This window comes from Schistocerca nitens, chromosome 3 (genome assembly GCF_023898315.1).
Source record: "Schistocerca nitens isolate TAMUIC-IGC-003100 chromosome 3, iqSchNite1.1, whole genome shotgun sequence".
Classification (NCBI taxonomy): domain Eukaryota; kingdom Metazoa; phylum Arthropoda; class Insecta; order Orthoptera; family Acrididae; genus Schistocerca; species Schistocerca nitens.
In genome coordinates, this window is record NC_064616.1 from 708,506,180 (window position 1) to 708,524,298 (window position 18,119).

The window sequence follows — 18,119 nt, forward strand, 5'->3', positions numbered from 1 at the left end:
TATAGAGATGCCGGATGCAGTAGTAAAGCAGAATACGAGGCTGAAGCTAGTGCATTCATTGTCATTAGTGGTTCCCTTTTTCAGCTTCGTGCCACTTCGCTCGAGGACAGCTTAAATTTCTAGCAGTGCTGCAGATCCGTCATTATACGTTATTTGCTCTTCCTCATGCACGCTGCCTAATTCACTTACATCTCTTAATTACACTCGTCAAAACCCTTTAGTGAAGCGGATAACAGTAGTAGTCCATTCGCAAACACGTGCCAGGCGCGCAGCGTACTTAACGGGAGTACTTTATGGAAAATCTCGGCTTGCAGAGGAAATGGATCTTCCGGAGGTTGCTAAGTGCAGACCTAAATTCTCTGCTCGAGGCAGGCGTATTTTCTTGCGGACGCTCTCACTGCCTTCTCCAGACTCCAGCTACCAGAAACTCGCGAAGCGAATGGGCTCGTGATTACTGTCTCCCAAGCTTTCTAATCACCTTTCCTACAGAACATTTCATCTGAGGAAGAGTAACTATTTCTTTCATTACTATCTATTCGCTTTTATTTCTTCACGGTACCTATGGTGCAGAAATGATTTCTTTTTCGCACAAAGCGGATTTTCATCAGGAAAGGAGCTTCGTGGTAATGAATAGTAGTCTTCTTTCGTGAAAAGAAATGAGGGTTACTGTTATACTTTGAGTTCATTAGAAATGGAGCACTGGTACAGGGGTATGAAGGACTCTACCCTGGACTTGTTGAGGAAACTAGACCCGCAGTCCCATGGAAAACTACAAAAATGTAAAGCAGGTTGGTAGGGTGGTGACTGCAATCTGTTCCTCTCGAATACTGTTCATAAATATAAAGGAATCTAATTTAATCCTGTTAGAGAGGACTGCAATCCGTGTCCCGGTCTATTTAGCTTCATTTAGATATTCTCTGATTGCTAAAACTACCCCAAGTGATTGCAGAGATTACGCTGAATATGAAAGCAAGAACTGTTTTATGCCACAGGTTTTTAGACGTCTATAGCTTATTTAACGAGTATCCACCTGAACTAAAAACAATCCTGAGAGCTGTTTTTCTTGCTTTGCTGTTTCTGAGTAAATAATTAAATTTTGAACAGCATAATTTTATTATAAACTTTGAAGCAATATATACTAAAATGTTTGTAGTATTTTAAAGTATCTAATAATAATATGTAATAGCGAAGAACATATTCGATAAAAAATTAAGAATACGTCAATTTCAAAAATGTAACTGCCAAGAGTATACCGGTACTTAGGCAGATGAACATTGATTTAACAAACAATGTAGTCGTCATCGAACAAGAATGGGTAAAAGTACGCTCTATAAGACAAAATGGTTCAAATGGCTCTGAGCACTATGGGACTTTACATCTGAGGTCATCAGTCCCCTAGAACTTAGAACTACTTAAACCTAACTAACCTAAGGAAATCAGACACGTCCATGCCCGAGGCAGGATTCGAGCCTGCGACCGCAGCAGTCGCGCGGTTCCAGACTGAAGCGCCTAGAACCGCTCGGCCAAAGCGGCCGGCTCTCTATAAGACAACAATGCAGGTTACCACCTGTATACATAAATACTTTTCGTATAAATTACGTAAATGGCTCTGAGGACTATGGGACTTAACTTCTGAGGTCATTAGTCCCCTAGAACTTAGAACTACTTAAACCTATCTAACCTAAGGACATCACACACATCCAGGCCCGACGCAGGATTCGAACCTGCGACCGTAGCGGTCGCGCGGTTCCAGACCGTATCGCCTAGAACCGCTCGGCCACATCGGCCGGCTAAATTACGTAAATCTCTAGCATTTAAGAATGGAACGGAAATAGTCAAAAAGTCACAGAAAGAATTATGAAGGTAACATATTTCCGGGAGCAAGAAGGCATGTAACTGTTAGCAGAGAGAAGGATAATTTCGGCAACAAAAGATGGCAGATGTGTTCAAAAAATCTTATAGCCTTCCAACATTATAACACATACAAGTCATTCTCAGATTAAGGCTCAGGCAGGTGTGGCATAACTGGAATCAGTAACGCCACAATAGACTCACGTTCGGGAGGACGACTCTTCAAATCCCCATCTGGCCATCCAGATTTAGGTTTTCCGTGATTTACCTAAATACTCTGAGTCCAAAATTAAAGCAACAAACTGGAATTTTGCAAGGTTGCGTTTATTTTGCCACAAAACAGTACAAACAGGTGATAGTAAAGTAGAAACAAGGTAAAGGATACTGAACGTAAACAACTGCAACGTGCATAACGTTAGACAAAAATGTTCTTAGTTTTTTCCAAGTTAACGTATTTGCACACACATTCCGACAACTGGTTAATGTGCTCAATATGGGGTGTGACCACCTCTGACAGCAGTACACGCCTGACAACGACGGAGCATGCTGTAGATCATGGTATCAATCTCATATTGATGCAAAAACGCCCATTCTTCCTGCATAACTGATCGCAAGTCTTGGAGAGTGATTGGTGGATTCTGACGTGATGCGACCCATCTCCATAATGCATCTCAGACATGCTCCATGCGATTCAAATCGGGAGAGCGAGCAAGCCACGCCATGCGTGCGTGTCTTCCAAGAAAACAGCACCTCCACTGTATGAGGTCGAGTATTATCGTCCATGAGTACGAAGTCTGAGCCTACAGCACCTCGCAACAACCACACAGGAGGCCCCAATATCTCATCACGATGCCTGAGAGTAGTTGAACCTTGCCAATTCACCCGTGCAATTATATGAAGAGGTGTCCGAGTGGTTATCGTAATCCCTGCCCAAACCATTAGGGATCCTCCTCGAAATCGGCCTCTTTCCACAATGTTTGGGTCCCGAAATTGTGTTCCATGTTCCCGCCAGATGCGAATCCCTCAAGAAGCACTCTCCACACCAAATCGTTGGCATGTTGACTACTCCACTCTAGATTTTTTTCTTCTGTGAAGACGCGACAGAGGTAGACATACAGCTGGTCTCCGACAATAAAGGCCATTCTGCCAGAGCATTCTGTATACCGTTTGTTTCAATACAACACTTCCAGTGGATGCTACGAGGTCAGATGCCAGTTGCCGTGCAGTACTAAGGTGGTACTGTTGTGCCCTTACAGCCAAATAACGGTCCTCTCTTTCTGATGTCACACGAGATCGGCCCTGTGCCTGTTTCGGGATATAGTTTCGGTCTCTATAAATTGTCGCCACAGCCGAGAAACAACAGAACGATTCACAGTATTCACAGCAAAAAATCGGGCTACTATTTGTTCCCCAATTTGAAGAAATGGCTGGCGGGACAAATATTTTATTCAAACAAGGAGAAGATTGTAGCAACTAATAGCTATTTTGCAGACTTGGACAATTCCTCTTACTCGGAATGGATCAACAAATTAGAAAAGCGATGGACGAAGTGTATAAGTCTAAAAGGAGACTATGTCGAAAAATAAAAAAGTTTTATCTCAAACCCGTAAGTAGTTTTTAGTTTTGCACGGACTTTTCAAACACCCCTCGCATATGCCGTCCACTGCTATTGCTGCGACCTGCTGTTTGTGCGTGGTTATTTCACGTTGACGTCGAACATAAACGCTGGTCGTATTTATGTGACTGGACCATGTATAAAACATGTATCACATTTAAAAGCTAAATTGACAAAAATTTCTTCTGGACAGCTTCTCATTTTCTTTTCCGAACAAATTTAGTTTGAAACGTATAGTTTACATAGTTCAAAATTATTATTATTATTAAACATAATTTTTTCCTCTTACCTGAACTCATCCATAAATGATCACCATACTATCGTATTTAAACTGAATTAATTCTGTAACTTGTTGGTTGACTAACTCAATGCTATTAATAAACTTGTTGTTTGAGGACCTCCCTTACATACCTTGAAGACTGACAGGTCACTTACATCAGATATATTTTCTTTATGGTCACATTCTTTTTCACGTGTTACATATGAGATTTCAGCAATGTCTTGGGAGTACATAATATAAATCATACTCTAGTTATAGGTTATTAAAGCCATCTTAAGTGTTGTGGATGATTATGGTTCTACGTCGTTAAATTGCTGGCTCATCACCATTATGATACATTCGAATGAACAATAAACACTTTACTATGAGACTCATTATTCGTGCCTGATACAGGAAAACAAATTCTCCAAACAAAAAGTCCTGGACGACCTACCCAATGTTTACCAAAGCCGACAATTTTGTGTCTTCACATAGCAACACTGAAACGAGCTGAGATTTTGTATTGCTGAAAAAAGAGGTTGCTGTGTTCAAGCGGTACTGCGACCAAATATGCGTGAACGGGTAGTAGCCTGTTCCCGTCAAGCGTGCTGGAAGAAGTACTGGTACTGTAATAATTAACAACCATTCCATCCTAAATGCATGGGTAGAGGTCACCTAGAGTAACGAGTCATAGTAATCGTACTTGTACACGACGACGCCAGGATGGACAGAAACGCACATGCGGCTATACAGAGAGGTGAGAAACAGTCTGAAAAGCTTGTAAGAGTATTGCATGGGAGGCTGTGATGATAAATAATTGTTAAGAAAAAAAATTGATTCGTTGTGCTGTTTCCGAAGTTTTTAGCATTGAAGTTAGCCAATCAGGTCGTTGTGCGCGACAAATTCAAGCATTTTCATGCACTAAAATGCGGTAATGCCAAGACATCTGTGGGCCTGTGAGTTACCACTTGTCAGACGCTCATTACCTGTGCAAATGTGCCTTTTTTGAAAGTGATAAATGTAAGCTACGTGAGCCAGAGCAACGTTTGTTCGGCTTGAGGAAACCATACGAAGAACAAGTTTGGTGACACTGTCTCTGGCAAGGTGCTTGAATTTGCGCGCGACGACCTGATTGGCTAACTTCAATGCTAAATAACAGCGCAATGTATCGAATTTTCTGCTTAACAATTATTTCTCAGCACAACCTCCACTGCAACATCGTACAGGCTTTCCATACTAATTCTGACCACCCTGTACATCTCTAGTGGCAGCGGGTGAGCAGTGCCGTGTTATCACCACATGGAGGAAGCTTACTCGTATTTGGGACTCATGATACATCCTGCAACTTTCGTCGCAGAGTACCGTTATCGTCATCTTCTGAGACGTAAAGTGCATCTGTTTGTTCGCTTGTACCCGCAAGTGCAAAAGGAACAATATACCGTCACAAGCTCCCGGTTTGTATCAGAGTATTTCGATTAAAACTCGTAGGTCATGTAAACGCAATCATTATGACCACAACTGATATACTATTGTGAGGTGTACCTGCACCTCGCACCCTGCTTTTACCAATTTCCTTGAGTAGCTGACGGCTGCTCAGCACTCGTGGATCAGTACAGCACTTTCAACCTCTTGTGAATCGATGCCGATACGAGCAGCCACCATGTTAGAATGAATGAAGACTACGCACTACTAGGAAGCTGTGATTCTTAACATTTTCCCGTTATAATGAGTATTCCACGACGTTTCGGGCTTTCAGCCGGATAACGTCGTAATCTTGTTACCGTATTTCGGCTGACAACCATTCAGCAGTCCTCATGTAAGATTTACAATGAGTTAAAGAGTAAAACTCACCTGAAGATGGCTGAATAGTTATCAGCCGAAATATCGTGGCAAGATGCCGACGTCATCCGACTGCAAGACTGAAACCTCATGGGATACTAGCGAGCTGTCTCTGACTCAGCTGCTCAGTGTTGTGCAATTCTTGTACTTTCTTTGACGGTAGTTAATGTCTGTTATAGCATTCATAGAAAAATCTCATTCAGGTTGCGTACCACAGCTTAGACGGTATTTGTTGTTTGCAGATGTTTTCGCAGCGCAAGGCTTTGGTGCTGATTGTCGTCGTGATGCTGGTGATGAGCGTGGCGCAGGCCAGATACCTGCCCACTAGGAGGAGCTCCGCCTCCCTGGAAGACCGTCTCGATCGGCTACGCGACCTCATCAACGATGTAAGTTGCAGTCTGAATTTTCTAACAACTTAAGACCATCTTCATACTTTTACCTAACAAATCTGAACAAAAAAATGTAGCAAACAGGTAATTTTCGTAGCCTATTTACTTACTAACGGGTAACGCATTGACGTTGTCGTCTTGTACTTGATTTTCCCTTCGTATTTTTATTTTTTATTATGCATGTCTACGTCCATAGGAGCAAATATTCATGGTCATAGAACGTGGCAGTACATGAAATTACAACAGAAAAGTAATAATAGATAAAATAAAATGTTTATGATTCCTAAAAGACGACAAGTTATAAGTTTATACAACCATAATCAACAATGTAATATAGGAATTAGCTTAATTTTTCAAGGAACTTCTCGACATAATAGAAGGAGTGACCCATGAGGAAACTCTTCAGTTTGGATTTGAAAGCGCGTGGATTACTGCTAAGATTTTTAAATTCTTGTGGTAGCTTTATTGAAAATGAATGCAGCAGAATACTGCACGCTTTTCTGCACAAAAGCTAAGGAAGTGCGATCCAAATGCAGATTGGATTTCTGCGTAGTATTAACTGAGTGCAAGCTGCTAATTCTTGGAAATAATCTCATATTGTTCACCAGAAGTGACGTTAATGAATATATACACTAAGAGGCCAATGTCAGAATATCCATACTAATGAACAGGGCTTGACAAGAGATTCGCGAACTTACACCACTTATTGCCTGAACCGCCCGTTCCTGAGCCAAAAATACCATTTGAGAATAGGAAGACTTACCTCAAAATAAAATATCATACGTCATGAGCGAATGAGGATAAGCAAAATAGACTGCTTTTCGTGTCGAATTATCGCTTACTTCAGATGCTGTTCGAATAGTAAAAATGGCAGCATTAAGACTTTGGCCAAAATCCTGAACATGGGCTTTCCACGACAGTTTTCTATGTATCTGAACACCTAAAAATTGGAACTGTTCGTTCTCACTACTTATATGCCCATTCTGTGTAATTAGAACGCCAGGTTGTGATGAATTGTGTTTTAGAAATTGTAAAAATTGTGTCTTACTGTGATTGAGCGTTACTTTATTTTCTACAAACCAACATCACTAAAACATCCCTAAACACCACATCACTAAAAGTTTTCTAAGCTGCCAGAACATCTGTTATCTTGGTAATGTTTTACTGTTGTACCGTCGCGTCGTAACTTATAATCTTCGAGAAATGGCAAATTGTTAGTGTCCCCTTAATTGGTGCACTCCTGATATGAACATTAAATTCTCCTTGGGATATCCAGAGCTACTGTTTTTGCTGCCATGACAGGGTATAAACTTCATATGAAAATATTGCCTGCCAAACATAACAGTGGAATAAAACTTGAACCTACTGGTGGAGACACGTGGCATTAACATATTGAGTGCCGTACGCTTTGTGATGATGTTTCACCGCCAGACGTCAGGCATGAGGCTCTGCTGTGGACGCCGTCTGCCTCGTGGCATTCAACGTATTAAACAGGTTTCAAATAATATCTTCCGTATTATATTATTTAACAGTTGTTGACTACGCTGGCAGAACAGTTAAGAGTCTGTTGTCCCCATCCAGCATCTCACACAGGCTTGGAGCAACTTCTTGCGAGGAAAGGCATGAAATTCCACTGACACCAACTTAATAGTTATACGAATCGGTCTCCAGAGAGGCTAAGTTTATTGTGAATGCCGAACAGGGTACTAGACAATTTTAATGAGTATATATATTTTTTGTGTAATCCGTCTATACAGATAACGCACAGACATTAAAAGTAATTGAATCACTTATGTTTGATTAGTATGGCAAAGAAATATCCCTCAAGTTTGAGGGCAACTGTGTGGAACTAACGAACACAACTAGAGAATGTTGCGTAATTCGTGGATGTAGTGTTCAATTTACTTCCGTAAGCCGAGAACAGATATGAAGCCCTAGGTGAAGAATGACTTCATCAGACCATGTCACCACAATCCATGTCGTATGTTCTTGGTGCTATTTTCTTCATATTATCACGTTCTTGTCTTTGCTTCTGCCAACCACCTGTCTTCCTTCAGATATCTTTCGTAGGATTGCCACTGTAATAACACACTGTTCGAGATGCTCACTGAGTTCTGAAATCACATATCTCGCATTATTTCTACCGTTCTTTGTCACAATCACTGTCACTGTTCGTCACTCCCCTTCACTGTGGTCTAGTTTCCGTTCCCGACTACTATTCAGTGATGGTGTCTTGCGACGAATAGTTTATGTATTCTTCACCTTGGATCCGCTTGCTTTCCATGCATTATTAATTGGTCTCCAAATAATTTCCTTTGTTGTAAAGTAGAGAATATTCTGTTTTACTTCACATATATCTTGCCAATTGGATGTTTGCTTGGTAATTACATGTTTATTGGAAGTATCTCTTTTTGCGTTATCTAAGTTAATGTGGAACAAACGTAGCTTGGAGATTTTCTCTAGCACATTAAACAAATGCCAGTCCACTTCTGTGCCACATCTATAACCATCTAGGTGTATGACAATAGAGAACCACGTAGCTAAGTGATTTAAGTCGTATGCAGACACAAATTCAAGACGTGGTAGTCCCTGTCTATAGATTATGTTAGAGTTAAGCTCTGATTGAGAGAGAAAGACAGGCTGGCAAGCTTGCAGTTCAAAAGGTGCGGACATTTTATCTTAGAAACGCAACAGTTGAGAATTTGGGGCCTCTGTAGAAACGGGACAAATGTAAAAGAAGGAGAAGTGATTATTACTGGTTTTCTGGCTAGCTGTAGACATCTCTTCCTCTTGCAAAACCGAAACCTGAGCTATGTGCGTCGCTCATTACTGCAGCTTCATTAACGGCGAAGACGTATTAGCAACATCATACCAGTCCTCGTAAAATCAATACCCTATTGTCTCCAGCAAACCTCTAGACTGCCTCCAACAGGTACGAAGTTTCATTGTCGCTGCTGTGGCGAGAGCGTCATTATCACTGTAGATGTTTACGGGGCTTCCGTTATATTAGCTGATACATGGATGCGTAACCAAAACTGGAACTGAGCAATGTGACCCAATGTTAACGAAGTATTAAGCAAGAGTGGTCATGCTGATTTCGTAGTTTACTTAAAAATCGTTTCTGACGCATGCTAGGAAGGTTTCTTCAAGGACGCGGTCGATTCTTGCCTACCCTTCTGGAATCAGCGTCCCATTAGAGACTATACCACACTTCATCTTTGTCGTTTAAAAATAACATTGCCGGATGATTACCACTTTTCTTCTGAGAACTCTAAAATTTTGTTAGTAAAGGGCATGACTCTTTTAATATATTAGAGCCAGGAGTTTCGTGACGAGATGGAGCTTGATGTCGTCTGATTTAACTCTAACTGATACGATAATTTATCGCCTGTCTAAAGTATGCTCTGAATTTTATACAATTTATTTACGTGTGCAGTCATCTGTAGTTTCAGTGTGTATTGACTGAACATTACAATATAATATTGAGTCTTTCTTTATCATATGGGAGTGTCATGACATTTATGAAATTCAGTCGTAGGAACTCAGCGCATCTCTGAAGTTAGTAGTCCACAGTATATTAACGTGCTTCGATATTAACTATATTCTTCAAATTAGCGCCTAAAGGTAACGTTCAGGTGGTGCAAGTGCAGAACACTAAAATAATATCATTGAATTTCGATGCACTAAAAGCATGTTTGCAACATTTTGGGGTAGAGTTTTCCTTTCTTATGCGAGTCATGCTTTGAAAGAACCACTACTTCATTCAAAGGTTAGGTGTTGGAGGTCAGTGTAGTAAGCATGTTATTTTACTGGCTGCTACTATCAGCCTTTGTAACCATAAGTCCTCACAAGGCAAGGTGACTTCGTTCTAGTCCTCCTACCTACGTAAATTCTTTGGTGGTACACCTGTGCCCGTGATACACGTAAAAAACTTAGTGCTACAAAACGTCCCCCCGAGATTATCTTATGTCTGTGTCTTGCATCTCCAACACCGATCTTCACACTCAGAAGGCTTGATACATGTCCACATCATAATCAAAGCTCCGATACGAATATCATTGTTATGCCCACGACTTCTCCTCGATAGTAAGGAAAACACCTCAGACAAACCACAGTCTCCTCCTTGCTTGTGCTGGAGTTTGATCTACAAATGAAAACAGTCGCTGTGCCATTTAATCGTACGCTCAATCTGGCGTACTCTCTTAATATGCAAGACTTTCATATTTTAGTATAACCTGTAGTCTATAAGTAAAATCTTTCAGAGATACTTGTATGTGTAATTTTATTTGTTAGAGGTACATTTGAAGTACAACCTGTAAATGAGATTTTCTGAAAAATCAGTCAGTTTCATCGTAACATACAGCAATTCCATAACCTCGATGCGCTTGTCCTTTGATTAGATGGGATGGTTTATTTTCGTTTTCCTTAATCGCACCTTTCCTTTCCGGCACAGTGTCCTTGAAGTTAATGTGGAAAACCGATTAACCTCCCGCTCTCAGTTCTTGCCTGAGCATTTTTCTCTGCAGTCAGCGCAAGAAATTTCTCCTGCGAAAGTACTGCCTTCCCCTTTCTTATCAGTGTAGAATTAGACCGTACGCAAAATCAGCCGGCACGCTTTAGACACTTACTCCCGAGAGAAAGGTCTTAAGATCTGTTTGAACATTTTTGTGACTAATCGCAATTTCCATGGCAAGTGCGCCGCAAAACTGGAGAGATTCCCACTGAAAGTTGTGTACGTGCTTGGCGCACAGCAGAAAAAGCAGAAAGCTGCATCTCTCTGTGTTAAGAAAATGGTCGCGAGAAAGGAGTTAATGCAAAAAGGCGTCGACTCTGTAAAATTAGACGGTTTGTATTATGATATTATGCTCACTGAGTGAATCCGAAATTTTAAGATAAAGTTATTAAGCAGCAAATTTCTTAGACACTAAGAGCGTAGTTCTGCTGCCCAGATGTCTAGGTATCAGTTAGCGTTTACAATTTGTATATCCTCTTATCTTACATTCTTCTTCTCGTATTGCTGTTTCAGTCATCACATCACAAAAGCCCTCATACTGGATTCTAGGTGGACGCAATCAACTCCCCCTGTCTGGAAGTACTCACTCATATATGGTTTTCAGTCGTCTACTTCTGTTCGTCATTTGTAGGTGTCCCTACCGAAATAGACGTTTCGCTTTAATTATCTATTTTATTGTCATCTCAACATCCACATACCTACGTACAGGGTCATTTCGCGTATGATCCATGCTAGATATACTGCAGCGTAAGATATACTGCAGCGTTGTCTCCAGGAGTGTATTTCCAATGCAAGTAAGCTTTGGTGTTACCTGTTGCCCAACTCTCTGGTCTATGCCATGTAAGAGCAAATAGCTCAACAATTTTATTGTAAGTTCATTGTTACCATGGTATCCTACAGTGCACACTTTATTTGACGTATTGTAAACAATTCTCATGAATTTGTTGTGTACCTAATTTGGTCTTCAAAATATATGAACGACCACTTAAACAATACCAGTAAGGGTCTTGGGCATTTCAGAGATGACCAAGTATGCAGGAGGATTATATTAACACATCAGCTGAACTTCATCCGAGCAGGCCTTGGAAGAGCCAACGATACCGACCGAACGCCGTGTCATTCTCACATTATAGACGTCACTGGGTGCGGATATGGAGGGGCATGTGGTCAGCACACTGCTCTCCCAGCCGTTGTCAGCTTTTGTGATCGGAACCGCTACTCGTTAATCAAATAGCTCCTCAATTGGCATGACGAGAACTGAGTGCACCCCGCTTGCCAGTAGCGCTTGGCAGCCCGGACGATCACCCATCCAAGTGGTAGCCAAACCTGACAGCGCTTAACTTCCGTAATCTGACGGGAACAGGTGATACCACGGCTGCAAGGCCGATGGCACTTTAATAAATAATAATAATGTATAATAAATGAAGGAACATCTCTAGATGATGAACATATGGTCTAAGGGCTATAGTTTGTCGATATATGTAACCAAAAGTAATCTAATTGGCGTTGTCATCAAACGGAATGCAATTCTCGTAAACGGATGAAAAGGCCCCACCTTGTGTGATTAAGCGCATGACACGCACATGTACTAGATAGAGTCAGCGACTCCCACATTGGATACAGTTAATGTGATTCTAACTGCAATACCTTTTGAAGAAGACAGTTTTGAAACTGTGGAAACCATGGTCAAGGTTTAATAATCCTGTATTTTACAGCTAGTTGGCTGTTATTTCCAATCCCTTGAAGCTCTTGTGTAACTAAATCGTCACCGGTAAAGTAATTAAAACATACACACCAGTCAAACATTACGGGTTACCCATCCGGAAGGAATTCATAGGGAATGTCCACATATTTCTTTCCGAGGAGAAGCGACATACTAGACTGAGCTGCGTTGTGAGAATACTGAGGAAATGTAACTCATCCATGAAGGAAGTGGCTAAGAAACACATCGCTTAACGCTTCTGAATACTGTCCCTGATTTTGAAATTGTCTCTGAGTTTTGTTTATTGGAAAAAATAGAGAAAATTCGGAGAAGAGCAATGAGATAAGTACCGGTATTACCTACGGAAGGAAGGAAAGTTCAAAGATTAGTTTTTAACGTCCTGCGGACGACGAAGACAATACCGAAGGGCCACAAGCACTCATAGGGCAAGAACAGGTCTGTAAACTGCAGAAAATCTAACTCAGGACGACCAGACTGGGATTAAATCCCCGATTCTTTCCAATGCGAGTCCAGTGTGTTAGCCAATGTTTCATATCACTCGGTTACAAGTGAGTCGTAGGCAGAAGAGAAAAAAAAAGAAAGAAAGAAAGAATAACTGAGTTAATACATAGTGGGTAAATGGGCAATGTTAGAGACTGATCAAAGAAACAGCCCCAACGACTGCAATGTATCATTAAATTACATTTCTCTATCAGTAATGAGTACTAACTAAAAAGAATAATGGTTTTTGACCTGCAGTAGCATTCTGCTTATTCTTTCTGCATTTTCAACACCACACATTACACCTACAGATGTGTGTGAACGCTTTAGTGTCACAATGAACTTGATGTCATCCTGTGAACAAAGGGAAACTCACGGAGCAGCAACTCACGCTTTGGTAGACATCTCCTTGGAAATATGAATTACAAATTACTACTGAGACAGTGAAAGCTGCATAGTACATACTTCCTGAGATAAATTCTCGTTATGATGTGAGCAACAACGACATCAAGTGGAAGAGCTGCTCTCAAATTCACATTCACACTGCGAAGGCTCCTCCCCCTCGTCCCCTCCCCGCCCCCTTCACACGCACCGACCCGGTCAAGATGTCTTACCGTCGGCTTACACAACGTTGAACCACTTCCGCTTTCAGTGCGTTTGTTCTGCAGTTTACAAATTGATTCTATCTCTCGAGTCTTGAAGATACATCTCTGATTTTTTCAATATTTTCGTTACACATAAAACTTCTACATCTTCTTACATACCTAGTGAGAAAGCTTGACATATAAAACTGCACATTCCGTGTGTGCTGTTGTAGTGATTAGCATACTCTACCGCATTCGCAGGGGACAGGGTTCAAACTTCCAGGCATTCAGGTTTGCATATTCCGTACTTTCCTTAAACTGAATAAAACGAATGCTGCGATCCTTCCTTAGAAAAGAACACGGCCGATATCTTTCCAAATATTAATACAATCCGAGGTCGTGCTCCGTCTTTAGTGATCTCGTAGTCAACCATTTAAACCTTATCCTTCCTTTGTTTCTGAAAGCGCATAGGACAGGGAATAGGCAGCAAACAGATAAGCATGATCAAAGATTGCATATGTGTCTGTCCTTAAACTGATATAGTATAGAAGGATGAATATATCAGTACATACCATATGGTACTGGTTACCTGACTGACTATATAAACGTAGATCCCATTGTTCGGACTACCGTCAGACTGTGAGTAGTATTTTGTGGAGAGGCTATGTGGAAACTGTAAGTTCCAAGCTTTCTGGCGGCTAAACGGCGTGTCGTTGTTACATTTCAGTTATGACAGGAAGTTTCCTCATTATTTGCTTAACGTAGGACTTACGTCGAACAGAAGGCTTACACTCACATATATAAGCAACTGCTAAAATTAAGACCAATATTCTATACCATGGCTAATAATTAGTTCTTGTTCGAACTTGACATCTCACTTCCATGATATTATGTACGCTATTCATAATCAATCATTCGCCTCAGCATAGCATGTGAAGTGGTGAATGAAAGTCGTGTGGGTGACTTTCATAATTTCTTGCACAGTTTTATTTATTTAATTCGTGTAAAAAGCGATGCCTACAGTATCCATACAGATTGCATTTATATAATGACAGAAAAAAGGAAAACTGCAATTATAAATCATAGATTTACACGAGGACGGACTGTTTCACCCGATTTTACAAAACTGTTTCTTCTGCATGAATGACCATCTAAATTTGGGATCCATTTTAAATTAAGCATCGGACTACGGAGTTCTTATTTTTAAAATAGCCATTCAGTTTCAGAAGGAAATATCTATACATACATCGCTGGGGAACTTTTTACAAATGCGTTCAGAATCGCCCGCCGCTGTGGCCGAGCGGCTCTGGGCGCTTCAGTCTGGCCCCGCGCTGCTGCTACGGTCGCGGGTTCGAATCCTGCCTCGGGCATGGATGTGTATGATGTCCTTAGGTTAGTTAGGTTTAATTAGTTCTAAGTTCTAGGGGACTGATGACCTCAGATGTTAAGTCCCATAGTGCTCAGAGCCATTTGAACCGTTCAGAATCAAAGTTAACCTTTCCCAAATGTCCATACTTTCGTCACCAGATGCGTGGCAAACATCCTGACGACAATCAAACCAGTCCCATTCTTATACGAGCATTTCTGGAGTCACTGCATTCACTGGTGCAGCTAAGAGGTGTCAGCGTTTACACAAAGTTGTTGGAAGGAGAAACAGAAAAAATCACATACTGTGGGGTCATGTAACCTTGGAAGACAATGGCGCAAAGCGAGATCCGCATGCCCCTGTCTGACGATACATCGTTGAGGCAGCTCCTTGTTACGAAATGATATACCTGCAGGTGCGCTGCTTCTCTGTCCTGTTGAAAAATGAAGTTTTCAACATGTTCTCGCACATTGGGCAGTAAATGAGCGAGCGAGCAAGCTGCAACTGGAAGACCCCTACCGGCAGTCGCATCAACTATCAGTTTACAACTGGCGCCAGGGTAAACTTTTAGTTTCGACTCGGAAGTTAAAATCCATTCTAAGTTTCTATCCTTATTCATGTTACAATATAGTTTTGTGAAACCGGATAAATTTGTATTTAAACACCCTGTGCTTGAAAAACATCAAGAATTACATTAAGGAAAAGCTGTTCGCAGCAGTAATACAATTAACATTTAAAACTTCAGTATTACACTGGTGTCCAAAATTAAGGCAACAAACGGAAACTTTACAAGGTTGCGCTTATTTTGCCACAAAACAGTATAATCAGATGATAGTAAAGTAGAAACAATATAAAGAACACAGAACGCAACAACTTCAGTATGCATAGCGGTAGACAAAAATGTTCTTCGCTTTTTTTCGAACTTAATGGATTTATACACATATTATGACAACTGGTTAATGCGTTCAGTATGGGGTGTGACCTCTCTGGCAGCAATACAGGCCTAACAAACGACGGGGCATGCTGCGAATGATGCCATCGATCTCATGTTGAGGCAATAACGCCCATTCTTCCTGCAGCGCTGTTCTCAAGTCTTGGAGAGTGGTTGGTGGATGCTGACGTGATGCAACCCGTCTCCCTAGTGCATACAGCGTGCCCTATGGGATTCAAATCTGGAGAGAGAGCAGGCCATGCCATGCGTGCAACATCTTCCGTTCCCAAGAAAACATCAACCATGCCTACTCTATGAGGTCGAGCATTATCGTCCATCAGTACGAAGTGTGAGCCCACAACACCTCGCAAAAACCGCACATGAGGTCCCAAGATCTCGTCACGACACCAGACATCAGTTAAGCCTTGCCGATTTAACAGTACAGTTTCATGAAGAGGTGTTCGAGTGGTCAACATAATCCCTGCGCACACCATTAGGTATCGTCCTCGATATCAGTCTCTTTCCACAATGTTTCGGCTAGGTAGCATTTTGATGGCTCCAATCTAGACGTTCCCTTCTGTGAAGACGCGTCAGAACCACACAGGTCTCCGACAATAAAGGCCACTCTGCCGAAGCCTTCTGTATACCGATTGCCTCGCTACAACACGTACAGTGGTTGCTGCGAGGCCAGATGCCAGTTGCCGTGCAGTACGAAGACGGTACCGTCGTGCACTTACAGCCCAATAACGGTTCTATCTTTCTGATGTTACACGTGGTCGGCCCCGCCCTGGTCTTCGGTATACAGTTTCGATCTCTATAAACTGTCGCCACATCCGAAAAACAACAGAATGATTCACATTAAGTCACAGGGCCACATTAGTTTCCCATTGTCTTGCTTCCATTCTTCTCATTGCCCTCAACCGCAGAGGACCTGGTAGGAGTCATAAATGTGCCGTACTTCACCGCCTGTAACCGTGTACACAGCGATTGTGGATGTGAGACTACCCGGCAAACACTATCCCGTTTGACAGATGCCCTGACGTCATCGTTGGCGTGGTTGTCCGTTGGGCAGAACACCATCTTCCGTGCAGAACAGGAACGTACGGACATCTATCGACGCTTTGTATGATTATATCGTGAATTAGACACAAGGACGGGGAAACAGTGGTTTGTTGTTTTAATGTTGGACACCGGTGTACTGCGTCTCTGAAGTTTAATTAATTATTTCAACTCAGAAATTTGCAGGGAAACGTTTCGGGGTCGCACCGAGCCAGAAGAAAATGCCAGAAAGCTGTCTGCGATGGTTTGGATATATCCTGCGCGCAGAGGACGATATCACTGCACTTACGTGATTTGGTTGGAAACACTGCAACATCCTACCTATAGCCCGGATCTTTCACTGTGTAATTTTCACATCTTTGATAACCTGAAGAAAGATATGCGTAGATGTCGGTGTCAGTCGGACGAGAAAGTGCAAGAGTGAGTGCGATTGTGGAGCCTCAGCAGCCGACCGCCTTCCATGAGACAGGAATTTCTCGTAGTGTTGGTCTTGATTTTGCACAGGGAACGTCCGTGAACATGCAGGTGCTCTTTCAGTGCCCCTCGCTTGCGAAATATATTGTATTCTTTGTCTTGTTATTTTAATGATGCGGAGTAGGGGTGCTACTCGTCGATAGCTCGTAGCCAATTTGTTCCAAACCGAATGGGGTGGAGAGCACACTGGGCTCGTATTCGGAAGGAAGTCGGCTCAAATCCCCGTCCAGTCCTACACATTTAGGTTTTCCGTGGTTCCACCAAATCGCTCCATGCAAATGCATGGATGTTTCCTTCGAAAAGGTCATGGTCGATTTCTTACCCCTTCCTTTCGTGATCAGAGCTTATGTTCCGTCTCTAACGACCACGCTGTCGACGGGACGTTAAACTACACTTATCATTCCTTCGTTCTCATTCGCTTGAAAGCACCAAGAGTCTCCGTCCGACGGTGGGTTCGCCATCGATAATGACATAGACCGTCTCTATATAATGTAAATTGAGGGTAGAGGGGGGATTAAAAGAAAGGAAAGGAATTTCTGGTGTCAGCTGCACCAGGACATTAGGCGGAATCAGCGGCAACAGCGAAAACATGTAGTGGACTGGGATTCGAACCCAGGATCTCTTGCTTATCAAGCAGGTGCGTTAACTACGGCGCCCACTCCGCGGACTATCTCGCCACGCTTCACGGCCAACCTACACTCCCACCGAGCGCAACCTATCCGCAGCCCCTTTCCACTTCGTCCATGGTTACGACTCTGAGATTCCCGTAGGAGGTTGGCCGTACTTCCGCATCCGCAGTGAAGAATGCAGATCTATTGCCCATCCAGGCGAATCAGTTATATGAATGCGTGTTGTCTGTTATTTAAGACATGACCGAAAGAACAGACACCACACACTCACATACTCTCTATATAAGACACTGCAGAGCTATTTATGATTTAATCCAGAAATTGGACGGCCGGTGTGGCCGAGCGATTCTAGACGCTTCAGTCTGGAACTGCGCGACCGCTACGGTTGCAGGTTCGAATCCTGCCTC

At 42.2% G+C, this 18,119-nt stretch overlaps 1 protein-coding gene across 1 annotated transcript in view; it reads left to right on the plus strand.

Moving 5' to 3' along the window:
- The window catches only part of LOC126249726 (uncharacterized), a 77,853-nt gene that overhangs the window by 50,433 nt on the left and 9,301 nt on the right, over window positions 1-18,119 (plus strand). The window contains exon 2 of the mRNA XM_049951407.1: window positions 5,807-5,950. Within this exon, the coding sequence (XP_049807364.1) occupies window positions 5,807-5,950 (144 nt within the window). The remainder of the gene's footprint in view (window positions 1-5,806; window positions 5,951-18,119) is intronic.